The sequence below is a fragment of the Aquarana catesbeiana genome, linkage group LG13, assembly GCF_042186555.1.
Source record: "Aquarana catesbeiana isolate 2022-GZ linkage group LG13, ASM4218655v1, whole genome shotgun sequence".
In the NCBI taxonomy this organism is placed as follows: domain Eukaryota; kingdom Metazoa; phylum Chordata; class Amphibia; order Anura; family Ranidae; genus Aquarana; species Aquarana catesbeiana.
In genome coordinates, this window is record NC_133336.1 from 61550402 (window position 1) to 61570452 (window position 20051).

The 20051-nt window shown below is 40.4% G+C and overlaps 1 protein-coding gene across 2 annotated transcripts in view; it reads left to right on the top strand.

Moving 5' to 3' along the window:
• KCNH5 (potassium voltage-gated channel subfamily H member 5) overlaps positions 1–20051 on the top strand; it is a 550163-nt gene that overhangs the window by 144732 nt on the left and 385380 nt on the right. For both annotated transcript variants that reach the window (XM_073610317.1, XM_073610318.1), the window contains exons 3-4: positions 4049–4155; positions 13143–13271. In XM_073610317.1, coding sequence (XP_073466418.1) covers positions 4049–4155; positions 13143–13271 — 236 coding nt within the window. The remainder of the gene's footprint in view (positions 1–4048; positions 4156–13142; positions 13272–20051) is intronic.

The following is a 20051-nucleotide window of genomic DNA, read 5'->3' on the forward strand; positions in this document are numbered from 1 at the left end:
CTAATGTACACGGGACGCTGAGGCAACCTCTTCTGAATGATTTTTATGCCAGCTTGAAACTGGCGTTTAAAAACGCCCGTTTAGCTGCGTTTGCATGCCTCGCTTAGTCGCATTTTGCCGCGTTCACGTCTAGGAGCGTTTATTTAACCGGTTCAATACAGGGCATTTTCACCCCCTTCCTTTCCAGGCCAATTTTTAGTTTTCAGCGCTGTCGCATTTTAAGCAACAATTGCGCGGTCGTGCGACGTTGTACCCAAAAAAAATTGATGTCCTTTTTTCCCCACTAATAGAGCTTTCTTTTGGTGGTATTTGATCACCTCTGCGGTTTTTATTTTTTGCGCTATAAACAAAAGAAGAGCGACAATTTTTCTGTTAGCATTGGCTAACAGCAATGCTAGCTTATGGCTTGCAGTCCCCACTCAAATTCATCCTATAATAAATATCCCAATTTTTTTTTAAAAAAAACACATTTTTTCCTCAGTTTCGGCCAATACGTATTCTTCTACATATTTTTGGTAAAAAAAATCGCAATAAGCGTATATTGATTGGTTTGTGCAAAAGTTATAGCATCTACAAAATCCGGATAGATTTATGGCATTTTTAAAAAATATATATATATATATATTTTTTTTACTAGTAATAGCGGCGATCGCGATTTTTTTTTTGTGACTGCGACATTATGACAGACACATCGGACACTTTTGACACATTTTTGGGACCATTCACATTTATACAGCGATCAATGCTATAAAATTGCATTGATTACTGTATAAATGTGACAGGCAGTGAAGGGGTTCACCACTAGGGGGACACAAGGGGTTAAATGTGTTTCCTAGGGAATGATTCTAACTGTAGGGGGCGGGGACGTACAAGGGGAGGAGACTGATCAGTGTTCCGCTGTATTGGGAACACAGATTGCTCTCCTCACAACTGACAGGACGTGGATCTGTGTGTTTACACACACAGATCCACGGTCCGGCCCGGTTAACGGCCAATCGCGGGTGCCCGGCGGACATCGGCATGCACACCGGGCCCCGAGTAACGCGGCTGGCGCGCGCCCTCGCGCCCCCTAGGCGGCCGGGAAGCCCAGGCCGCCATATAACGTCCACCCAGGATGGGAGATCCCATCTGTGGACGTCATATTACTATGGCTGGGTAGCGAAGTGGTTAAGATAACATCATAAGACTAAAAAAACAGTATTATTTAACTATTTCAGCCATTCTGTGAGACCAGAGTGAGTGGCAGCAGCTGAGAGAGCAGCAGTATACTTGTATCTACCTCAATTTCCGTGCTTTTACTATGGATCTCATAATGAGCATATGTGAGGAAATTAAAAAAGCCAGATATTAAATTTCATTAATGAATGAATAACTTGTATAGCGCTACATGCAGCTATGTTTGATCAAGTCGGGGGTCAAGCTCAATGGTGGGGTCATCTGGTTCAAATCTAACAACATATAGATCAAATTCCAATTCTACTTTGGCTAACAGCAATGCTAGCTTATGGCTCGCAGTCCCCACTCAAATTCATCCCAAAGGTGTTCAATCGGGTTGAGGTCAGGACTCTGTGCAGGCCAGTAAAGTTCCTCTACCCCTAACTCGCTCATCCATGTACATATGGACCTTGCTTTGTGCACTGGTGCACAGTCATGTTGGAACAGGAAGGGGCCATCCTCAAACTGTTTCCACAGAGTTGGGAGCATGAAATTGTCCAAATGTCTTGGTATGCTGGTGCCTTTAGAGTTCCCTTCACTGGAACTAAGGGGCCAAGCCCAACCCCTGAAAAACATCCTCACACCATAATCTCCCATCTACCAAATTATTTGGATGGATGGCCCAATACTTTTGCCAATATAGTGTGGATGAGCGGGTTTGGGGTGGAGGAACTTGACTGGCCTGACCTCAACCCGATAGAATACCTTTGGGATGAATTAGAGCGGAGACTGTGAGCCAGGTCTTCTTGTCTTAATCAGTACCTGACCTCACAAATGCTCTTCTGGAAAAGTGGTCAACCATTCCCATAGACACACTCCTAAACCTTGTGGACAGCCTTCCCAGAAGAATTGAAGCTGTTATAGCTGCAAAGGGGGGGCCAACTCAATATTGAACCCTACGGCAGAGCTGCATTTCTGGCCAAAATGAGAATCACGATTTTTTTGCTTAGAATAAAAAGATCACGATTCTCGCGACGTAAAATCTTTCACATTATACAAAAAAAAAAAAATGGGCTAACTTTACTGGTTAGATTTTTTTTTTTTTTTTTTAAATTTATTAAAGTAATTGCATTTGAAAGACTACTGCGCAAATAGAGTGTGACATAAAATATTGCAACAACCACCATTTTATTCTCTAGGGTGTCTTACTAAAAAAATATATATGTTTGGGGGTTCTAAGTAATTTTCTAGCAAAAAAAAAAAAAATATTAACTTGAAACCAACAAATGTCAGAAAAAGGTTTAGTGTTTAAGTGGTTAAACTTTTTTCACTTACACAGGAAGTCTATTCCATTGACAAATTGTTACAATGTTTATACTTCAGTTCAACTGATAAAGAATGTTTTGTTTCTTGGCAGACTGCCCGGTTTTTCTCTTCCTTTCTTATGAGGGCTGTGGCTTCAGAAGAGCAGAGAGAATTCTTTGCATAGAAAGAATTGTGAAACACTTTAGTCAAGATCGCGATAACGATTCTTGACGATTAATTGTGCAGCTCTACCCTACGGACTAATGCCCCGTACACCTGCGACAGGAAGGGCTGTTGCTGGCAGTACATCCAAGTTAACAAATTTTACAAGAAACTATTTGATTAACTGTATGCTGTAAGTCATGATGCCAAACATACTGAAAAAATAGACTAATGCCCCGTACACACGGTTGGACTTTGTTCGGACATTCCGACAACAAAATCCTAGGATTTTTTCCTACGGATGTTGGCTCAAACTTGTCTTGCATACACACGGTCACACAAAGTTGTCGGAAAATCTGATCGTTCTAAACGCGGTGACGTAAAACACGTACGTCGGGACTATAAACGGGGCAGTGGCCAATAGCTTTCATCTCTTTATTTATTCTGAGCATGCGTGGCACTTTCTGCGTCGGATTTGTGTACACACGATCAGAATTTCCGACAACGGATTTTGTTGTCGGAAAATTTTATATCCTGCACTCAAACTTTGTGTTTCAGAAATTCCGATGGAAAATGTGTGATGGAGCCTACACACGGTCGGAATTTCCGACAACAAGGTCCTATCACACATTTTCCGTCGGAAAATCCGACCGTGTGTATGGGGCATTAGACTGGGATGCCATTAAAGTTCATGTTCGTGTAAAGGCATTTGTCCTAATACTTTTGGAAATATAGTGTATAATGGGGTTTTCTCTAATTTGACTGCAAACACTTTAAGTTTCAGTTTAAGCCCAACTGTGCTGAGGACATACTGAGCGTGCAGGGCATTGTAGACCCGCCTCAGAGGGGCACCACCGCACCACTCTGAACTGATAGTAAAATGATGCAGAGAGCTGTGCTGAGATTGTCATTTCTGCATCATAGACGAGGCACTGCTGTAGAAGATCCAGATAGGGAGAGGACACTATGCTACATGACGGTCCTGAAGACGTCTGAAAGTATTTTTAAAAAATCTAAATATATGTATACTGCTCCAATAATGTGAGTGATTGGTGGCTCAGCAATCATTTGCAATGCCAATGTACTGTCAGATGGAGGCTGGGGTAAGTGTAGCCATATCCATTTGTGTTATTGCTAAAAGGTGATGTCACTGTGTATTTATTAGATGTACTTGTATCTATGTACTTACCCTGGTATGTCCACTAAATGACATGGTTTCAATTCAGCCTTTAATACCATCATAGAAGGTGGTTAGTTGCTTTTAAATACTCTGGTCATTTACAAAGAGATGCTCAAACCAAACCTGGATTTTGAAGCCGGTACTGACATAGGTCCTCATCTTCTTCATGTCTATTCTCTGAAATCTTGCAAAAAATAATAAAAATAAACTTGTTCATTCTAAGCGAAATATTCCTTTGTTTTGCAGTTTTATGTATGGCGAACTGACAGACAAGAAGACAATTGAAAAAGTTAGGCAGACGTTTGAGAACTACGAGTCAAATTGTTTTGAAGTCCTCTTGTACAAGAAGAGCAGTATGTATATCATAATGTCATGTTTACCAGATTGGTGAACTGTTTTTAAATGAACTGTTTTTAAATGAGGAATACTTAACAACCTGCAACAAGATTGTCCCACTTGAGGAATCTGGTCAAAAAGCAAAGAGCTAAGGGCAAAGTGCAGTACCTATACTGTAGATACCATCCAGAATCCATCCTGACTTGGCCTTACTTTTCCCAGATCCCAGTGGGCCTGTAAATGTACCTTTTGTTGTTTACAAGTGAAAAGTGAATTTTTGAATTGAAAGCAGTATTAAACCCTCAGCATTTTTAGCTTAAAGTGATTGTAAAGTCTCGTTTTTTTTTTTCTATTAAAATAAACATGTTATACTTGCCCCCTCTGTGAAGTGGTTTTGCACAGAGCAGCCCAGATCCTCCCCCTACTCGCGTCCCTGGCTGGAGCTCCTGGCCCCTCCCTCCTGTTGAGGGCCTCCACTGCAAGCATCTTGCTATGGGGGCACCCGAGCCGAGCTGCAGCTTCCTGTATCCATTCAGACACGGAGCTGCGTTTCGGCACCATCCCCTCTCTCTCCTGATTAGCTAATTGCGTTTCACAGCAGCGGGAGCCAATGACGACACTGCTGTGTTTCAGCCAATCAGGAGGGAGATTTTTGGACGGCCAAGGCACTTGTGGACATCGCTGGATAGAGATGGGGCTCAGGTAAGTCTGGGGGGGCTGAGGGGGGCTTCTGCACACAGTAGGCTTTTTATCTTAATGCATAAAATGCATTAGGATAAAAAAAACCTTTAATACATTGAGCACAATAAAAGAAACATTCCCCTCAAAAAATGCTTGCATAATTCTTATGGAAGCACTTGAAGCCTACAAATTTCAAAGCTGCTGGCTCCAGCCCTCATAGTGCTGCTTCCCTGAACTTCTGGTCTACTCAGGAGAAAATTAACAATGAACAGTGCAATCTATAGTCAGTCTGAAGAATGGAGAGGGGAGGAGGAAGGAAGAACAGGGCAGTGCCTTATCATTCTGGACTAAGAGGCTGTGTGTTTCTATTCATATACACAGTATAGGGAGACACAGCTTTAGTCCCTGCATGGAAGGGTGGCTCCATATGAAGCTGCAAGAGAAAGTAGCCACCGTGAAACAGGAAAACTGGGGAAGCAGCCATGGCACGTGCTTAAACTGGAACATAGACAAGAATTAAAAGATAAAGAAGCTGCATACTCAGTAAATAATTTATTCTGCTTACAAAAATGCTTAACCGCTTGCCGACCGCCGCATGTAGATTTACGTCGACACAATGGCACGGACAGGCAAATGGGCGTACAGGTACGTCCCTTTAAATTTGCTGCTGTGCCATCGCGTGCGCGCCCGCCGCGAGCTCCGTGAGTGCGATCGCGGGTCCCACGGGGATACCTGCAATCGTCTGATGTAAACAAGCATTTCCCCATTCTGCCTAGTGACACTGTCACTGATCACAGCTCCCTGTAATCGGGAGCGGTGATCAGTGTTGTGTCACACATAGCCCCTCCCCCCCACAGTTATCACTCCCTAGGACACACTTAACCCCTACAGCGCCACATAGTGTTAACCCCTTCACCGCCAGTCGCACTGATCGCTGTATAAATGTGAATGGTCCCAAAATAGCGCCAAAAGTGTCCGATGTGTCCGCCATAATGTCGCAGTCACAATAAAAAATGCTGATCGCTGCCATTACTAGTAAAAAAAAAAAATTATTAATAAAAATGCCATAAAACTATCCCCTATTTTGTAGACGCTATAACTTTTGTGCAAACCAATCAATAAATGCTTATTGCGATTTTTTTTTTTTAACAAAAATATGTAGAAGAATACGTATCGGCCTAAACTAAGGAAAAAAAATGTTTTTTTTATATATTTTTTGGGGATATTTATTATAGTAAAAAATAATGCGCTTTTTTCAAAATTGTCGCTATTTTTTTGTTTATAGCGCAAAAAATAAAAACCACAGAGGTGATCAAATACCACCAAAAGAAAGCTCTATTTGTGGGAAAAAAAGGACGTCAACTTTGTTTGGGAGCAATTGTCAGTTAAAGCCACGCAGTGCTGAATCATAAAAAGTGCTCTGGCCAGCCAAATGGTCCGGGGCTTAAGTGGTTAAAAAACTGAGGGTTTAATATCACTTTAAGATCCTCATGTGAAGGAAGAACTAGAAAGATTTAAAAAAAATCAGTTTTGGTAAGATGGCTTTTACAAATGTTTTAGAGTAATATGTGCCATGAATCACGATCTATAAATATCAGGAGTTCTTCTCGCATGTGTGGTGTTCTCCCTTGTGGAATACTTGTTTTGCATCCATTGGAAGACCACCTGGGAGGAGAACTAAACGCAGCTGCCGGAGGATTTTTTCTATTTATTATATAATACGAGCTAGGGCTTAAACCGTTTGTGAGAAAACTATGAAATAATGAAATTAATCACAAACATGCTGCTTAAAGAGAACCAGTCACCATTTTATTCCTGAACACATAAACTGAATGATCAAAGGCTCTTGTCTTCCTATGGGTTAGGCTGGCATTATTTTTTAATATCACTCCCCTATCTTGCTGGCAACAGATTTTATTCAGGCACCTCCAACACTTCTAGGAATATCGAAGATTGTTTGCGCCACAGTTGCATTGACTGTCTTTGCAGATCATTGCCAGTGGGTGGAGGTTGGTGGAGGGCAACTACATTTCTGGGTAGCATACCACTTGTAACACGCCTGGAAGCGAGATGAAATCTCACCAGTAATAGACCTCTCCCTATATATTATCATGTAGAGGGCTTGTTTCCCCTTGTGATAGTAGTAAAGGTAAATGGTGCATCAGGAAAAAAAAATCTGTATATTTCATCACAATGCATACACATTTCCCTTGTTTTATCCCTTTACAACTATTTAAAGTAAAAAAGCTAGCCCATAACACCCAGGACATTACCAGGCAGTTTTTCTTTTTATTTTAAATGCTGTAATAATTATGCAGCACTGGACACAATTGATTTTTTTTTTTTTTTTTACCATTTTTTTATATAGATTGAGCCTTTTTTTTTACTGATATTGCTGATAGCATTGCTTCTAATTGAATGGCATAGCATTTTCAGCCTGCGACAGGAAGTGCTGTTGCTGGCAGTTCCTCCAAGTTAACAAATTTTGCAACCAATTCACAAGAAACTATTTGATTAACTGTATGCTGTAAGTCATACTGAAAAAATAGACTTATGCCCCATACACACGGTCGGACTTTGTTCCGACATTCCGACAACAAAATCCTAGGATTTTTTCCGACGGATGTTGGCTCAAACTTGTCTTGCATACACACAGTCACACAAAGTTGTCGGAAAATCCGATCATTCTGAACGCAGTGACGTAAAACACGTACGTCAGGACTATAAACGGGGCAGTGGCCAATAGCTTTCATCTCTTTATTTATTCTGGGCATGCGTGGCACTTTGTCCGTCGGATTTGTGTACACACGATCGGAATTTTCGACAACGGATTTTGTTGTTGGAAAATTTTATAGCAAGCTCTCAAACTTTGTGTGTCGGAAAATCCGATGGAAAATGTGTGATGGAGCCTACACACGGTCGGAATTTCCGACAACAAGGTCCTATCACACATTTTCCGTCGGAAAATCCGACCGTGTGTACGGGGCATAAGAGTTCATATACATTTTAAAGTGCAAGTTCATGTTTACCAAATATTTCACTATGCTGTCCCAAATGGGTATAGCAGCATATTGTGTTAAACCTTCCAGCCAGGGCTCCCTTTTTGTTTGAGGACTGTGCACATGTGACCTGAAAGAACAGGATGGCACTTCCTTCCAAGGCACTAGGGGGTGCTGATCTGGGCAGCTGCTCCATCCCTGTCAGTTTTTCAGGTGCACCTGATCGAACCCTCCAGTCTCCTTTATGGAGCGACAGATGTCAGTGGACAAATGTCTGCTGACACCCACCACCATCGGATCCGATCCTGTCCGCCAAAAACAGACAGATGGTGGTCCTATTTTATATCCGTTCCATTTCCATCTGATTTCACCATAGAGGAGAGCGGGACTGTGTCCGTATCCGCTCTGTACAGCGAAGTGGACATGGACCTGTCATCCGCCTGTTTAGCGAGGATCAGCGGAGAGATCCCCCACTGAGAAAGCGGAATCTGCTATATGGAGGTGCCCATGTGAAAGGGGCCTTACTGTAGCTTTACCTATATGGGATAGCATAGGGTGCCCTTTGGTAAAGCTGAACTTACACTTTTTTTACATAAAATAAATAATAAAAAAGTCAAAAAATATAGTGCTATATAATAAAATAAGTAAAACAACATTTTAAACGTTTTACTTTGTCTTTTTAAAGGCTGACTTCAAGGATGGATTTTAAAATCCCAATCATGTTGGCTTAGAAGTTTTATTTAAGAATTATAAAGATCTCTTTATTTTATATTGATTTTAGTTCAGGTTTCCTGAGTTAAGTTGCATGAGTGTTCTGTGAGTCTGAGAAATGAAGACTGCCTAGCTTGTTCATTTTCTCACTGATTAGATGTTTTGGGATTTTTTTACTTTAAAGCGGAGTTCCACACAAAAATGGAACTTCCGCTTTTCGGAACCCCCCCCCCCCCTCTATATTTTATATAGATGTGTTGCACACAGAGTGATATATTTCAAGCGTTTCTTTCTTTTAATTTTGATGATTATGGCTTACACATAGTGAAAACCCGAAATTCAGTATCTCAGAAAATTAGAATATTACATAAGACCGATAAAAAAAATGCTTTTTAATACAGAAATTTTGGCTTACTGAAAAGTATGTCTGTGTACAGTATAGCAATACTTGGTTTTGGGCTTTTTTCCCATGAATTACTTCATCAATGCGGCATGGCATGGAGGTGATCAGCCTGTGGCACTGCTGAGGTGTTATGGAAGCCCAGGTTGCTTTGATAGTGGCCTTCAGCTCATCTGCATTGTTGGGTCTGGTGTCTCATCTTCCTCTTGACAACACCCCGCAAATTGTCTATGGGGTTTAGGTCAGACGAATTTGCTGGCCAGGAAATTCCTCTCCCAGGAAATTTTAGAGCACTTCATGTTTCCCTCTGCTGACCAGCTTTATGGAGATGCTGATTTCATTTTCCAGCAGGACTTTGCACCTGCCCACACTGCCAAAAGTACCAATACCTGGTTTAACCACTTCCCGCCCGGCCTATAGCAGATTGACGGCCGGGCGGTGGTTCAGTTATCCTGACTGGGCGTCATATGACGTCCAGCAGGATAACATGCCGCCGCACACCCGTGGGGGCGCGCATCACGGCGATCGGTGGAGCGGTGTGTCAATCTGATACACCGCCACACAGATCTTGGTAAAGAGCCTCCGGCGGAGGCTCTTTACCATGTGATCAGCCGTGTCCAATCACGGCTGATCACGATGTCAATAGGAAGAGCCGTTGATCGGCTTTTCCTCACTCGCGTCTGACAGACGCGAATAGAGGAGAGCCGATCGGCGGCTCTCCTGACAGGGGGGGTCTGTTTATCAGCGCAGCCCCCTCTCAGATGACCTCACTGGACCACCAGGGACGCCACTAGGACCACCAGGAAAGCGGGCAGCATGTGGATGGCCAGTTATGTACCCCATGGCCATCCACATGTGCCCAATGTGTCCAATTTGTGCCAATCAGTGCCCACAAATGGGCACTGATTGGCACCGGCACCATTATATTTAAGTGATGCCCAGCAATGCCACCCATTAGTGTCAGTGCCACCAATCAGTGTCAGTGCCACCCATCAGTGTCCATCTGTGCCACCTGTCAGTGCCCATCCATGCCTATCAGTGCCCACCTATCAGTGCCCATCCATGCCACCTATCAGTGCCACCCATAAGTACCCATCAATGCCACCTACGAGTGCCCATCAGTGCCGCATATCAGTGCCCATCAGTGCCACCTATCAGTGCCCATCATCAATGCCCGTCAGTGCCACCTCATCAGTGCCCATCAGTGCCGCCGTATCAGTGCCTGTCAGTGCAGCCATATCAGTGCCCGTCATTGAAGAAGAAAACGTACTTATTTACAAAAAATTTAACAGAAACAAAGAAAAACTTGTTTTTTTTTCAAAATTTTCAGTATTTTTTTATTTGTTACGCAAGAAATAAAAACCACAGAGGTGATCAAATACCTCCAAAAGAAAGCTCTATTTGTGGGAACAAAATGATAAAAAGTTTGTTTGGGTACAGTGTTGCATGACCACGCAATTCAAATTGCGACAGCGCTGAAAATTGGCCTGGGTGAGAAGGTGTCTAAGTACCTGGTATTGAAGTGGTTAATGATCATGGTATCACTGTGCTTGATTGCCCAGCAAACGCGCCTAAACCCCATATAGAATCTGTGGGGTATTGTCAAGAGGAAGATGAGACACGAGACCCATTAATGCAGATGAGCCGAAGGCCGCTATCAAAGCAATCTGAGCTTCCATAACACGTCAGAAGCGCCACAGGTTGATCGCCTCTATGCCACACCTCATTGATGCAGTAATTCATGGAAAAGGAGCCCCAACCAAGTATGGAGTGCATATAATACTGTACATGGGCATACTTTTCAGAAAGCCAACATTTCTGTATTAAAAATCCTATTTTTTTATTGGTTTTCACTAGCTGTAAGCCATAGTTATCAAAATTAAAAGTAAGAAATGCTTGCAATATATCACTCTGTGTGTAACACATCTATATAAACTAAATGAGTTTCACTTTTAGAATTGAATTACTGAAATAAATTAACTTTCTGATTCTATTTTTATGAGATGCACCTGTATATAACAAAATGGCTGCCCTTGGAATTAAATTATATATCCAGACATAATATTAACCAAATTTACCCCTAAACCTCCCTCTCATTCCCTTTTGAACACTTCCCATGATTGATTTTTCTTATACCTTGTCCCTGTAGCAAGCAAGAGCGCTTATATTATCACCAACCATCATCACCATCACAAGCTTCAAAATTCTGGCAACTCTGGTTGAGTTTTCAGTACAAAAATGAAACTGTGTTGTCAGCCCAACGTGGCAGATATGTAGGTATTTATCTATTTGCAACATTTTTTATTGTAATTTTTATCAGGACATTGGTGGGCTTGGCAAATATATGCTACTTGAACTGATAAGCATCTAGTGCTTATTTAATGGTGACTGTTCTTTTTAATTAGCCATTGTAACAACACCAACCAATCAGTAGTAATCTTTTGTTGCCTTGTCTCATTTAAAGTGATACCATTTAATAGCTAATAGTCTTCTATGGGTAACTGCACTTTGCATATATCATTAATCTATGCTTTGGTTTATGCAATAAGCATATTATATGGAGTTTGGTTAGCCTAGAGGTGGTGAACGGTTTTAAAGTTAGTCCACAGCCAACAGATCTGTATTTAAGGAAAAACCTACTTTTATTCAAAAGGAAAAACAAAGTTCACACAGCAGTAAAGTTCACAGACAGATTCTTCAGCATCAAAAACAGAAACTGAAAAATGCTAGCCCAGCTGGCTAATCTTTATCAGTACTGCTGCTCATAGCACTGGTCTCCTAGACCATGGGTACTTCAGGTTCACTTGTCACATCATCTTGCTGTATGGGCCCATTCTTGGCCTCCTGATAAGGTTCTCCCAGTACCCCGGGTACTCACACACTCCTTGGTAACTGAGACTCCTTCCAGCCTCCCTGGATTCGCTAGTCACCTCAGATTTCCCAGTTTCTCTGGACCCATGTAGCTGTCCTGACTTTTCCAGGTCTATGGGCAAGATGTCCCCCCAACATGGGGTCTCGTCTTAAGAGCAAGTCTCCCCTCCTGGCTAGAGCACACCACTAGCCTCACACAAAGGCTGTTTCTCAGAATGGCAGCAAGTGCCTTGAGCTCTCATCAGACCTGGCTTATAATGACCCTGTACACCTGTGCACTCACACACGCTGCAGGCATCCAGTAAAGCCCAAACACAAAATTTAAGATTTCGTCCCACCCAAAACACTTTAAAACCTTCAAACTCCAGGCCCTGATCTGGGATTACAAAACCCAGAGAAAACATATTAGACAGATTTCTCTGCTCACAATACACACCCTGGATCCTCTCAAACCGTAACTTTGAGAATCCTGTGTCCTTCCCATATCCATTACCTAACCTCACACCATGGCAAGGGCTCATACAGTCACAATATATGGAAGCTAAATATTACACTTGGCCTAATAAACTATGATTAGTCCTTGTAGAAAAATGTGAGATGTCCGATTGTGGTCAATTGCATTTTACATAAACTATCGTGTCGCAATGTGTATTATTAGGTTCAGAAATCATAATGACTGTCTTGAGCCACCATGCTCATGGTACAATGCTGCACACTTCAATTGTGGCAGATATTGGCAAACTTATTTTCTGAACTATTATTTATTTGACACAGATTGCAGACTTTTTTTTTGCGAACTGTGACGCTTAGGATTTTTTTTTTAACAATTGGACACCACTTGCATTTTTTCAAACCTCTCACATTTAATTATTATTTGGGGATTCCCCCAAAAAAATCTGTTTTCTTCAGTAGTGCCAACAGTAGTTTATCTGGACCACCTTTTTTTACTATTAGTGACAGATGTCACCTTGATTGTATTTGGCCACTCCTTTTGCTTCTTTATATACGAGAGATTTAATGATCATCACTGTGTTGAAGTGCCAGCCAGTGGCTCTCAAGGGCAACTCCTAGCAAATTGAAACATTTTTTGAATGTCCCAGCAAGAGGGAGCTTGGAAAGCGTTGCTCGCCTCCTCAGTGTTGGCTCTTTCTCCAAAGAAGCTTGCAGAGCTGACACAAGCACTTCAGTATCACTTGAGCTAAATGTCAGATTCATTAAAATGATAAATGTATATGGCCGCAGTGCTCTTGCATGTTTCTTGTAATTTATAGATGTAAACATTTTTGTCCTCTGTTATCAGTTGTGTAATCCAGAATCACCACCAATTTTTTCCTCTCTGCAGGAACTCCCGTTTGGTTTTATATGCAAATTGCACCAATAAGGAATGAGCACGACAAAGTTGTGTTATTTCTTTGTACTTTCAAAGATATAACCTTGTTCAAACAACCAATTGAGGATGAATCAACGAGAGGTAATTGTCTTGCATGCCAGTGATGTGTGTGTGTGTGGCATGCTGTGTTTATATATCAGCCGTATATTATCATTGTGTTGATGTTCTGTAGAATGTTAATAATGGATACTTGGTGAAAACACAACAAGATAACACAGAGTATCAGTAATATGTATTTTGGGGGTTTAAGTTAATATAAAGCATAAATATATTAAATTGGAATTCCACAACAAAAAATCTGTTTAAAATTATTAATATTGAATGTAGTACACTGATTGCACCTTAACCTCTGTCCACATCTTCCCTATATGGCTAAGGAGCCTACGTATTTCGCTGTGTGCTCCAACTCATGCTCAAGCTTGGGACCTTCTATTGCCTTCGTGGTACCTAACAGACCATCAGTGGTTGAAAAAAGAAGCCAGACTGGATACTGGGATAGTTGAGTTGCCAAAAGTCCAATCTGAGTGTAGTTGAGCCCTGTCAGCAGGCAGATTTAGGGAAACTAGGACTAGACATGTGTGGAAATTTTTGTTTAATTGAAAGCATTTGTTCATTGAAGAATTTAATTTCATTCTCGCAATTCATTTAGTATCTTTGGCATTTATTGTTTATATTGATTGGTTTGGGTGGATTAAAACTTTTTTTGGAAGATTGCTATTCAATGTTTTTTCCGGAAGTTCCTATATATTCAATATATTATTGAATCGAATGGAAGGATGCAATAATTTTGGACGCTAGGCCAACCAATCAAAAGAAATGGCATGAGCTGATTGGACAATAGCGACTGGCGTCATGTGCTTTTGAATAAACTAATGGAACAAAGTTTGGATCCATTCGTTATCCAAATTATCAAACTAATTTAAAAGTTTAATTAATTTCCCCATGGGCCTGAATTACTATCTCATCATGTGACATCGTTTGAATGAATTGAATAAAAAAAATCCATTTATAATTCCATTATATTTTCGTATTTGTTGACATTTATTACCATGTCTATTGAGAAGATTCATATACATCCAAATCTCTAAAAATATAATTTCCGTCAGAAAAATGAATCATAATGAAACAAAATGCACATTATGCACGTTTATTCCGGACCACATAGTTGATGATTTGGAAACAATGGCCATGCAAACACTGTGTTTTCTCTGCTCTTGAGCACTCTTTGATTTGAATAAAAGTTTTGTTATCCCGTTCCCTTTAAGTTAAGTAATTGTAGCAAAAATACATGATTCCTGCAGTTTTTACTGTAAAAAAAAAAAAAAACACTAAACAGACTTTTTGCAAAAGAAAAATAACATCCACATTCCATTACATAAAACTGCCAGAAGCATATCCTAATTAAAAAGGTTTAAAATGTTAACACAAGTGTTCTACTTTTCTATTACAGTATATTTTTATTGCTTTAGTAAGCAAGGAAACGTACAGTAATACCTTTTGTGCAATTAGACAGGTTTGCACAAAAAGGAAAGCAATGGTTGGCTTAGCTACATTGGAAGTTGGCAAAATATATAACAATGAGGCTGATTTACAAAAAGAGTTTGGAATGTTCACACAATGAATAGTGTAAGGATTCACTTCAATATTCCAGTCATGTGAATAGGAAATCCTTAATACCATAACAGACTGGCGTTGCTCCAAGCCTGCTGCATCCATCTCCCAGGTTTACACTCTGTATTCAGGTGCTGACAGAGAGCGAGAGAGCACATCTTGCTCCAAGATATAATATAGCCTACAGGTACCACTGGACACTGTATTTAACTCCAGTGTAAGGTGCATGAAAGGCTTCAGCTCTAATCCCCACCCATCGGTCATGCCCACTGACATGTTTCACCCACATTGGGCTTAATCATACGAGCTGTGTGACTTATGGGCAGGGATTTAAGCTGAAGCCTGTCTTTCATTTACCTTATATAAATTCAAATTGATAATACTTGTATGTGATGTGGCCTCATTCAAAATCCCAGGACCTATTGGAACTTGTATATATTTAATTTACCTTATACTGGAGTTGAATACAGTGTGCAGCAGTACCTATATGCTATAACACATAACCCCTGTTTACCTATTTCCTCTCCACATGGTTGAATAATGGAAGCGAATATTCACAAAATGTATTATATAATCCTTTATTTAGTCAATAATATAATTTTGCAAATTGGTATAATAGTTTGGCTTGAAGTCTCTTGCATACAGATATTGCTTTGGGAGTTGCAAGGGAATGTTGCCATCCATTTCAACAAGGTGTGGAAAGTTATTAAACAATCAAAAAAAGAGACAGGAGAAAAGACCAGAGAATGATAGGAAATGGATTGGGAATTTAAAGCAGTGGAAGGAGAGAGAATCTTTTTTTTGGAAATGTTTGTTGTATAAGAGCAGTTCATCTGAGTACTTAGGTTGTGAAAACAAGCTGGCCCAATGTAAAGCCAGCCATACATGAAATGAATTCAGCCCGTTCAGCAGGGACAGACCGAATTTTGATCTATGTATGGGCAGGCTGGTTGTACAGAAGTCGATCAGCCAATCAACTTCTATACAACCACCCTGTTGGGTTTTTCCTGATCAGTCAATGCTGCAGGGTATAGCTGGAAGCACTGATCAGTGTATTCTAATGGCAGGAAGTTTCCCCGCTATCAGAATACCGTAACTCAGTGGGAAATATTCCTCTATCCACATTGAGTGTGTGGATGGGGGAATCAGGTCTTTTTTTTTTTTAGCTCAACCTACTGGGGATCATACCTGAAGTTTAAATGCTTTGAAAAAGTAATAATGAATTTCTTAGGGATAACCCTTGAAGTTGCTTGTTTAATAGGGACATACCGCCATGTGTGAACCATCACTAAGGTGAAGTAAAACCTCTTTATGAGCTAGTGGGATGGTTGGACACATATTTTTATATGCAGATTGCTGTAAGATACCACCAGAAAGGAACTTTGTATGGATTTTTTTTAAATCAAAGCATTGACAGAACTTGTAGCCTTCACAGTTATACTGTGTATGTCAGGCTTGTCAGTATCTGTACGCCAACTCCTCCAGAGAGCATATTTATATATAGAAGTTTATTGGTTGATAGGGAACACATAATTGAGGAGTGGATGCAGACTATTACACCATGGGAGGTAGAGTTCCTCTTGCATAGTGTTGTATTAGTGAGTCTACATAATATTTTAGCTCTAAGTAGAGAAATAACTCTTAAGAGGGGATGTTGTGTGATTCTCTTAGATGATAAAATGATTTAATGCCGTCTAAAGATAAAAGTAAGTCTACATAATTAAATATTGTGTGGCCCACTGTTAAAATAGGAATGAGGTATGGAGTTATGGAGCTACTTTGAGTTTAAGGCAGATTGCACAGTTTCATAGTTTAGTAAAACTTAGCATAAAGTGCTTTAGAATTTCCTGGTAGAGGGCCCCGCTGACTTTGGACTTGATAAAACACAGTGCACCAACACCAGCAGATGACATGGCTCCCCAAATCATCACTGACTGTGGGAACTTCTCTGGACCTCGTGCAACTTGGATTCTGTGCCTCTCCACCTCTTCCTCCAGACTCTGGGACCTTGATTTCCAAATGAAATGCAAAATTTTCCACAGTCCGTGATGATTTGGGGAGCCATGTCATCTGTTGATGTTAATCCACTGTGTTTTATCAAGTCCAAAGTCAGCGTAGCCCTCTACCAGGAAATTCTAGAGCACTTCATGCTTCCCTCTGCTGACCAGCTTTATGGAGATGCTGATTTCATTTTCCAGCAGGACTTGGCACCTGCCCACACTGCCAAAAGTACCAATACCTGGTTTAATGATCATGGTATCACTTTGCTTGATTTGCCAGCAAACTTGTCTGACCGAAACCCCATAGAGAATCTGTGGTGTATTGTCAAGAGGAAGATAAGACACCAGACCTAACAATGTAGACGAGCTGAGGGCTGCTATCAAAGCAACCTGGGCCTCTATAACATCTCAGCAGTGCTACAGGCTGATCGCCTCCATGCCACGCCGCATTGATGCAGTAACTCATGCAAAAGGAGCTCCGACCAAGTATCTTTCTTGTTCTACCTGACCGTGGCTTGGTATTTATAGATCCCCAAATTTTCCACTTCTTGTTAAGTGATTGAACAGTACTGACTGGCATATTCAAGGCTTTGCATATCTTTTTATCTCCTTTTCCATCTTTGTAAAGTTTAATTACCTTGTTACGCAGGTTTTTTGACTGTTCTTTTCTAGCTCCTCATGGCTTAGTGTCTAGCTTGCTTAGTGCATCCATGTGAAAGCTAACAAACCCATTGACTATTTATACGCAGACACTAATTGTGATTTAAAAAGCCACAAATGTGGGAAATTATTTAAGAAGTTCTCAAAAGGATGTGTACTTAAAAACAGGGTGACACTGTAGGTACATCTATAAAAGTGTGCCAACGTCCCGATACCAATACAATATGACTAAAACAGCTAGAAAAATGGACACTGGTATATTGACTATAAAAACAAATAAATAACAAAAACAATGAAGAATTAGGTGTATTGATGTGAGAACACATACAAACAATGAAAAACGTTTCCATAATCAGTATATGAATTAAGTAAGAATTAAATGTATAAAGTACCACATTCCAAAAATAACACAAAAATCAAACACAATGAATATACAAAATACCACAGTGTACTGTGTGTTAACCCAAAAATGTCGTGTTCAACAAGGCAAAGCCAGGGTATGGGTCCATTAGAGTAGCGAATATGTGCAAATACTTAAAGTCCGTTATTAAACAATGAGGTGGTCTCAGTTAACTTCGTGACAGCCTGGATACAAGCAGTCCTCATATAAGATAAGTGGGAACTGTTGGGAGTGTCCTTGTATATGAATGGATTCTTCTCTTGTTATGGTGGTATCAACCCAAAAGGAATAAGCAAAAAAATGCCCTTACCAGACAAGGTGGACTCAAAGGATATTTGATTATCCATATGGATGGTCGTTGAGGAAGTGATCTCTCCTGATGATCGAGGCTGAACATTGAAGACATCTGATTTCGGTCTAGCCTCTCCAGGGACACGCCATCTGGTGACATCTGATGAGACCCTGTCCTGGACCACCATACGGTTCGTTGTAGCACACCGCTTGACGGTACAAGCTCTTTTGACTCACCGCCAGGGGCCTGTGAGTCCACCTTGTCTGGTAAGGGCATTTTTTGCTTATTCCTTTTGGGTTGATACCACCATAACAAGAGAAGAATCCATTCATATACAAGGACACTCCCAACAGTTCCCACTTATCTTATATGAGGACTGCTTGTATCCAGGCTGTCACGAAGTTAACTGAGACCACCTCATTGTTTATTAACACTACTCTAATGGACCCATGGCTTCATACCCTGGCTTTGCCTTGTTGAACATGACATTTTTGGGTTAACACACAGTACACTGTGGTATTTTGTATATTCATTGTGTTTTATTTTTGTGTTATTTTTGGAATGTGGTACTTTATACATTTAATTCTTACTTAACACATATATTGATTATGGATACGTTTTTCACTGTTTGTATGTGTTCTCACATCTATACACCTAATTCTTCATTGTTTTTGTTATTTATTTGTTTTTATGGTGTTTTATGAAGAGATTTCATCTTCTCTTTACAAATGTCACAAAACCATCATTAGGTGGTGCACACTTCAGGGTCTGGTACCTTCCCTTTAGATATCACTGTTATTTGATCAATAACACTACTTTTAGCGCTACATTTTATTATTTCATACATTTACAATTAGTCAGGTTGTTGTGTTGGCTGCTTCACTATATATTTTGCATGAGTTGGCGCAATTTTTTATTTTTTATTTATATTGACTATAAAAGATAAAAAAAGTTTTATTTGATTACAGTCTACATGAATAGAAACAATTAATATAAATAACACAGTCCATAGAGGAAAATTATTTTTGTATGTGCTTAGTGTTTCCTACCCTGCATACAACCGAGACACCACTAATTGTAACATATATGTAATAAAGCATTTAGAGACAAAGGGGGAACAGTTTCCCAAGTCAATGTTATGATTGCAGATGTAAACTGGTAGATTATGGGTCGGGTTGTAGGTCCGGGTGGATGTTTTCTTAGTAGCTCAACATGTTGCGCGTCTGGACAACGCTTCTTCAGGAGCTAAGAAGTTTTCTGCTGGATGTACAAAAAAATGTACATCAATGAGTATAATACATGTATACACAAAACATATCTCAAAATAGGATATGAAACATTATACAAACAATATATAGTATACAATATGCTCCAAACAGATATAACGGCCACATGGGGACCCCATAAAGGAATTGGTCATCCGGGGGCCAAACGGTAGACCCAGGCAAATGGGGAACCTATATTGTCCCAATATGTATATTAAAGGATGGATTTTGTAAGATTTAGTATCAAGTGGATCCTAAATTTCTCCAAATAGTCACTGGGGAGAGGGGGGGGGACCAATTTGCCCCAAAAGGAGGAGTTGCCAAGGGTAAATTCATAGAAAATACATAGGGATCTTTTTGTATAATGGTTACTGAAGTAAAGACATAATGAATATAGGGGAAAAAGGATCCGACATATTTATAATACAGCAAAAAGGTTCAAAAACATATTAGTAAGGACCAAAGAAACACACACAGCTTACCATACGAAAGTCAGGTACGGTGAGAACTGTAAAAGTATGATATCTCAGCTGGTGGGCTGGGTGGCTAATTATTTAGAAAAGCAGCAGTGAAAAAACAAGGCGCTGTTAGGCACCATCAAAACAGCCAGATATCCCCGGTAGAGAGCAGACC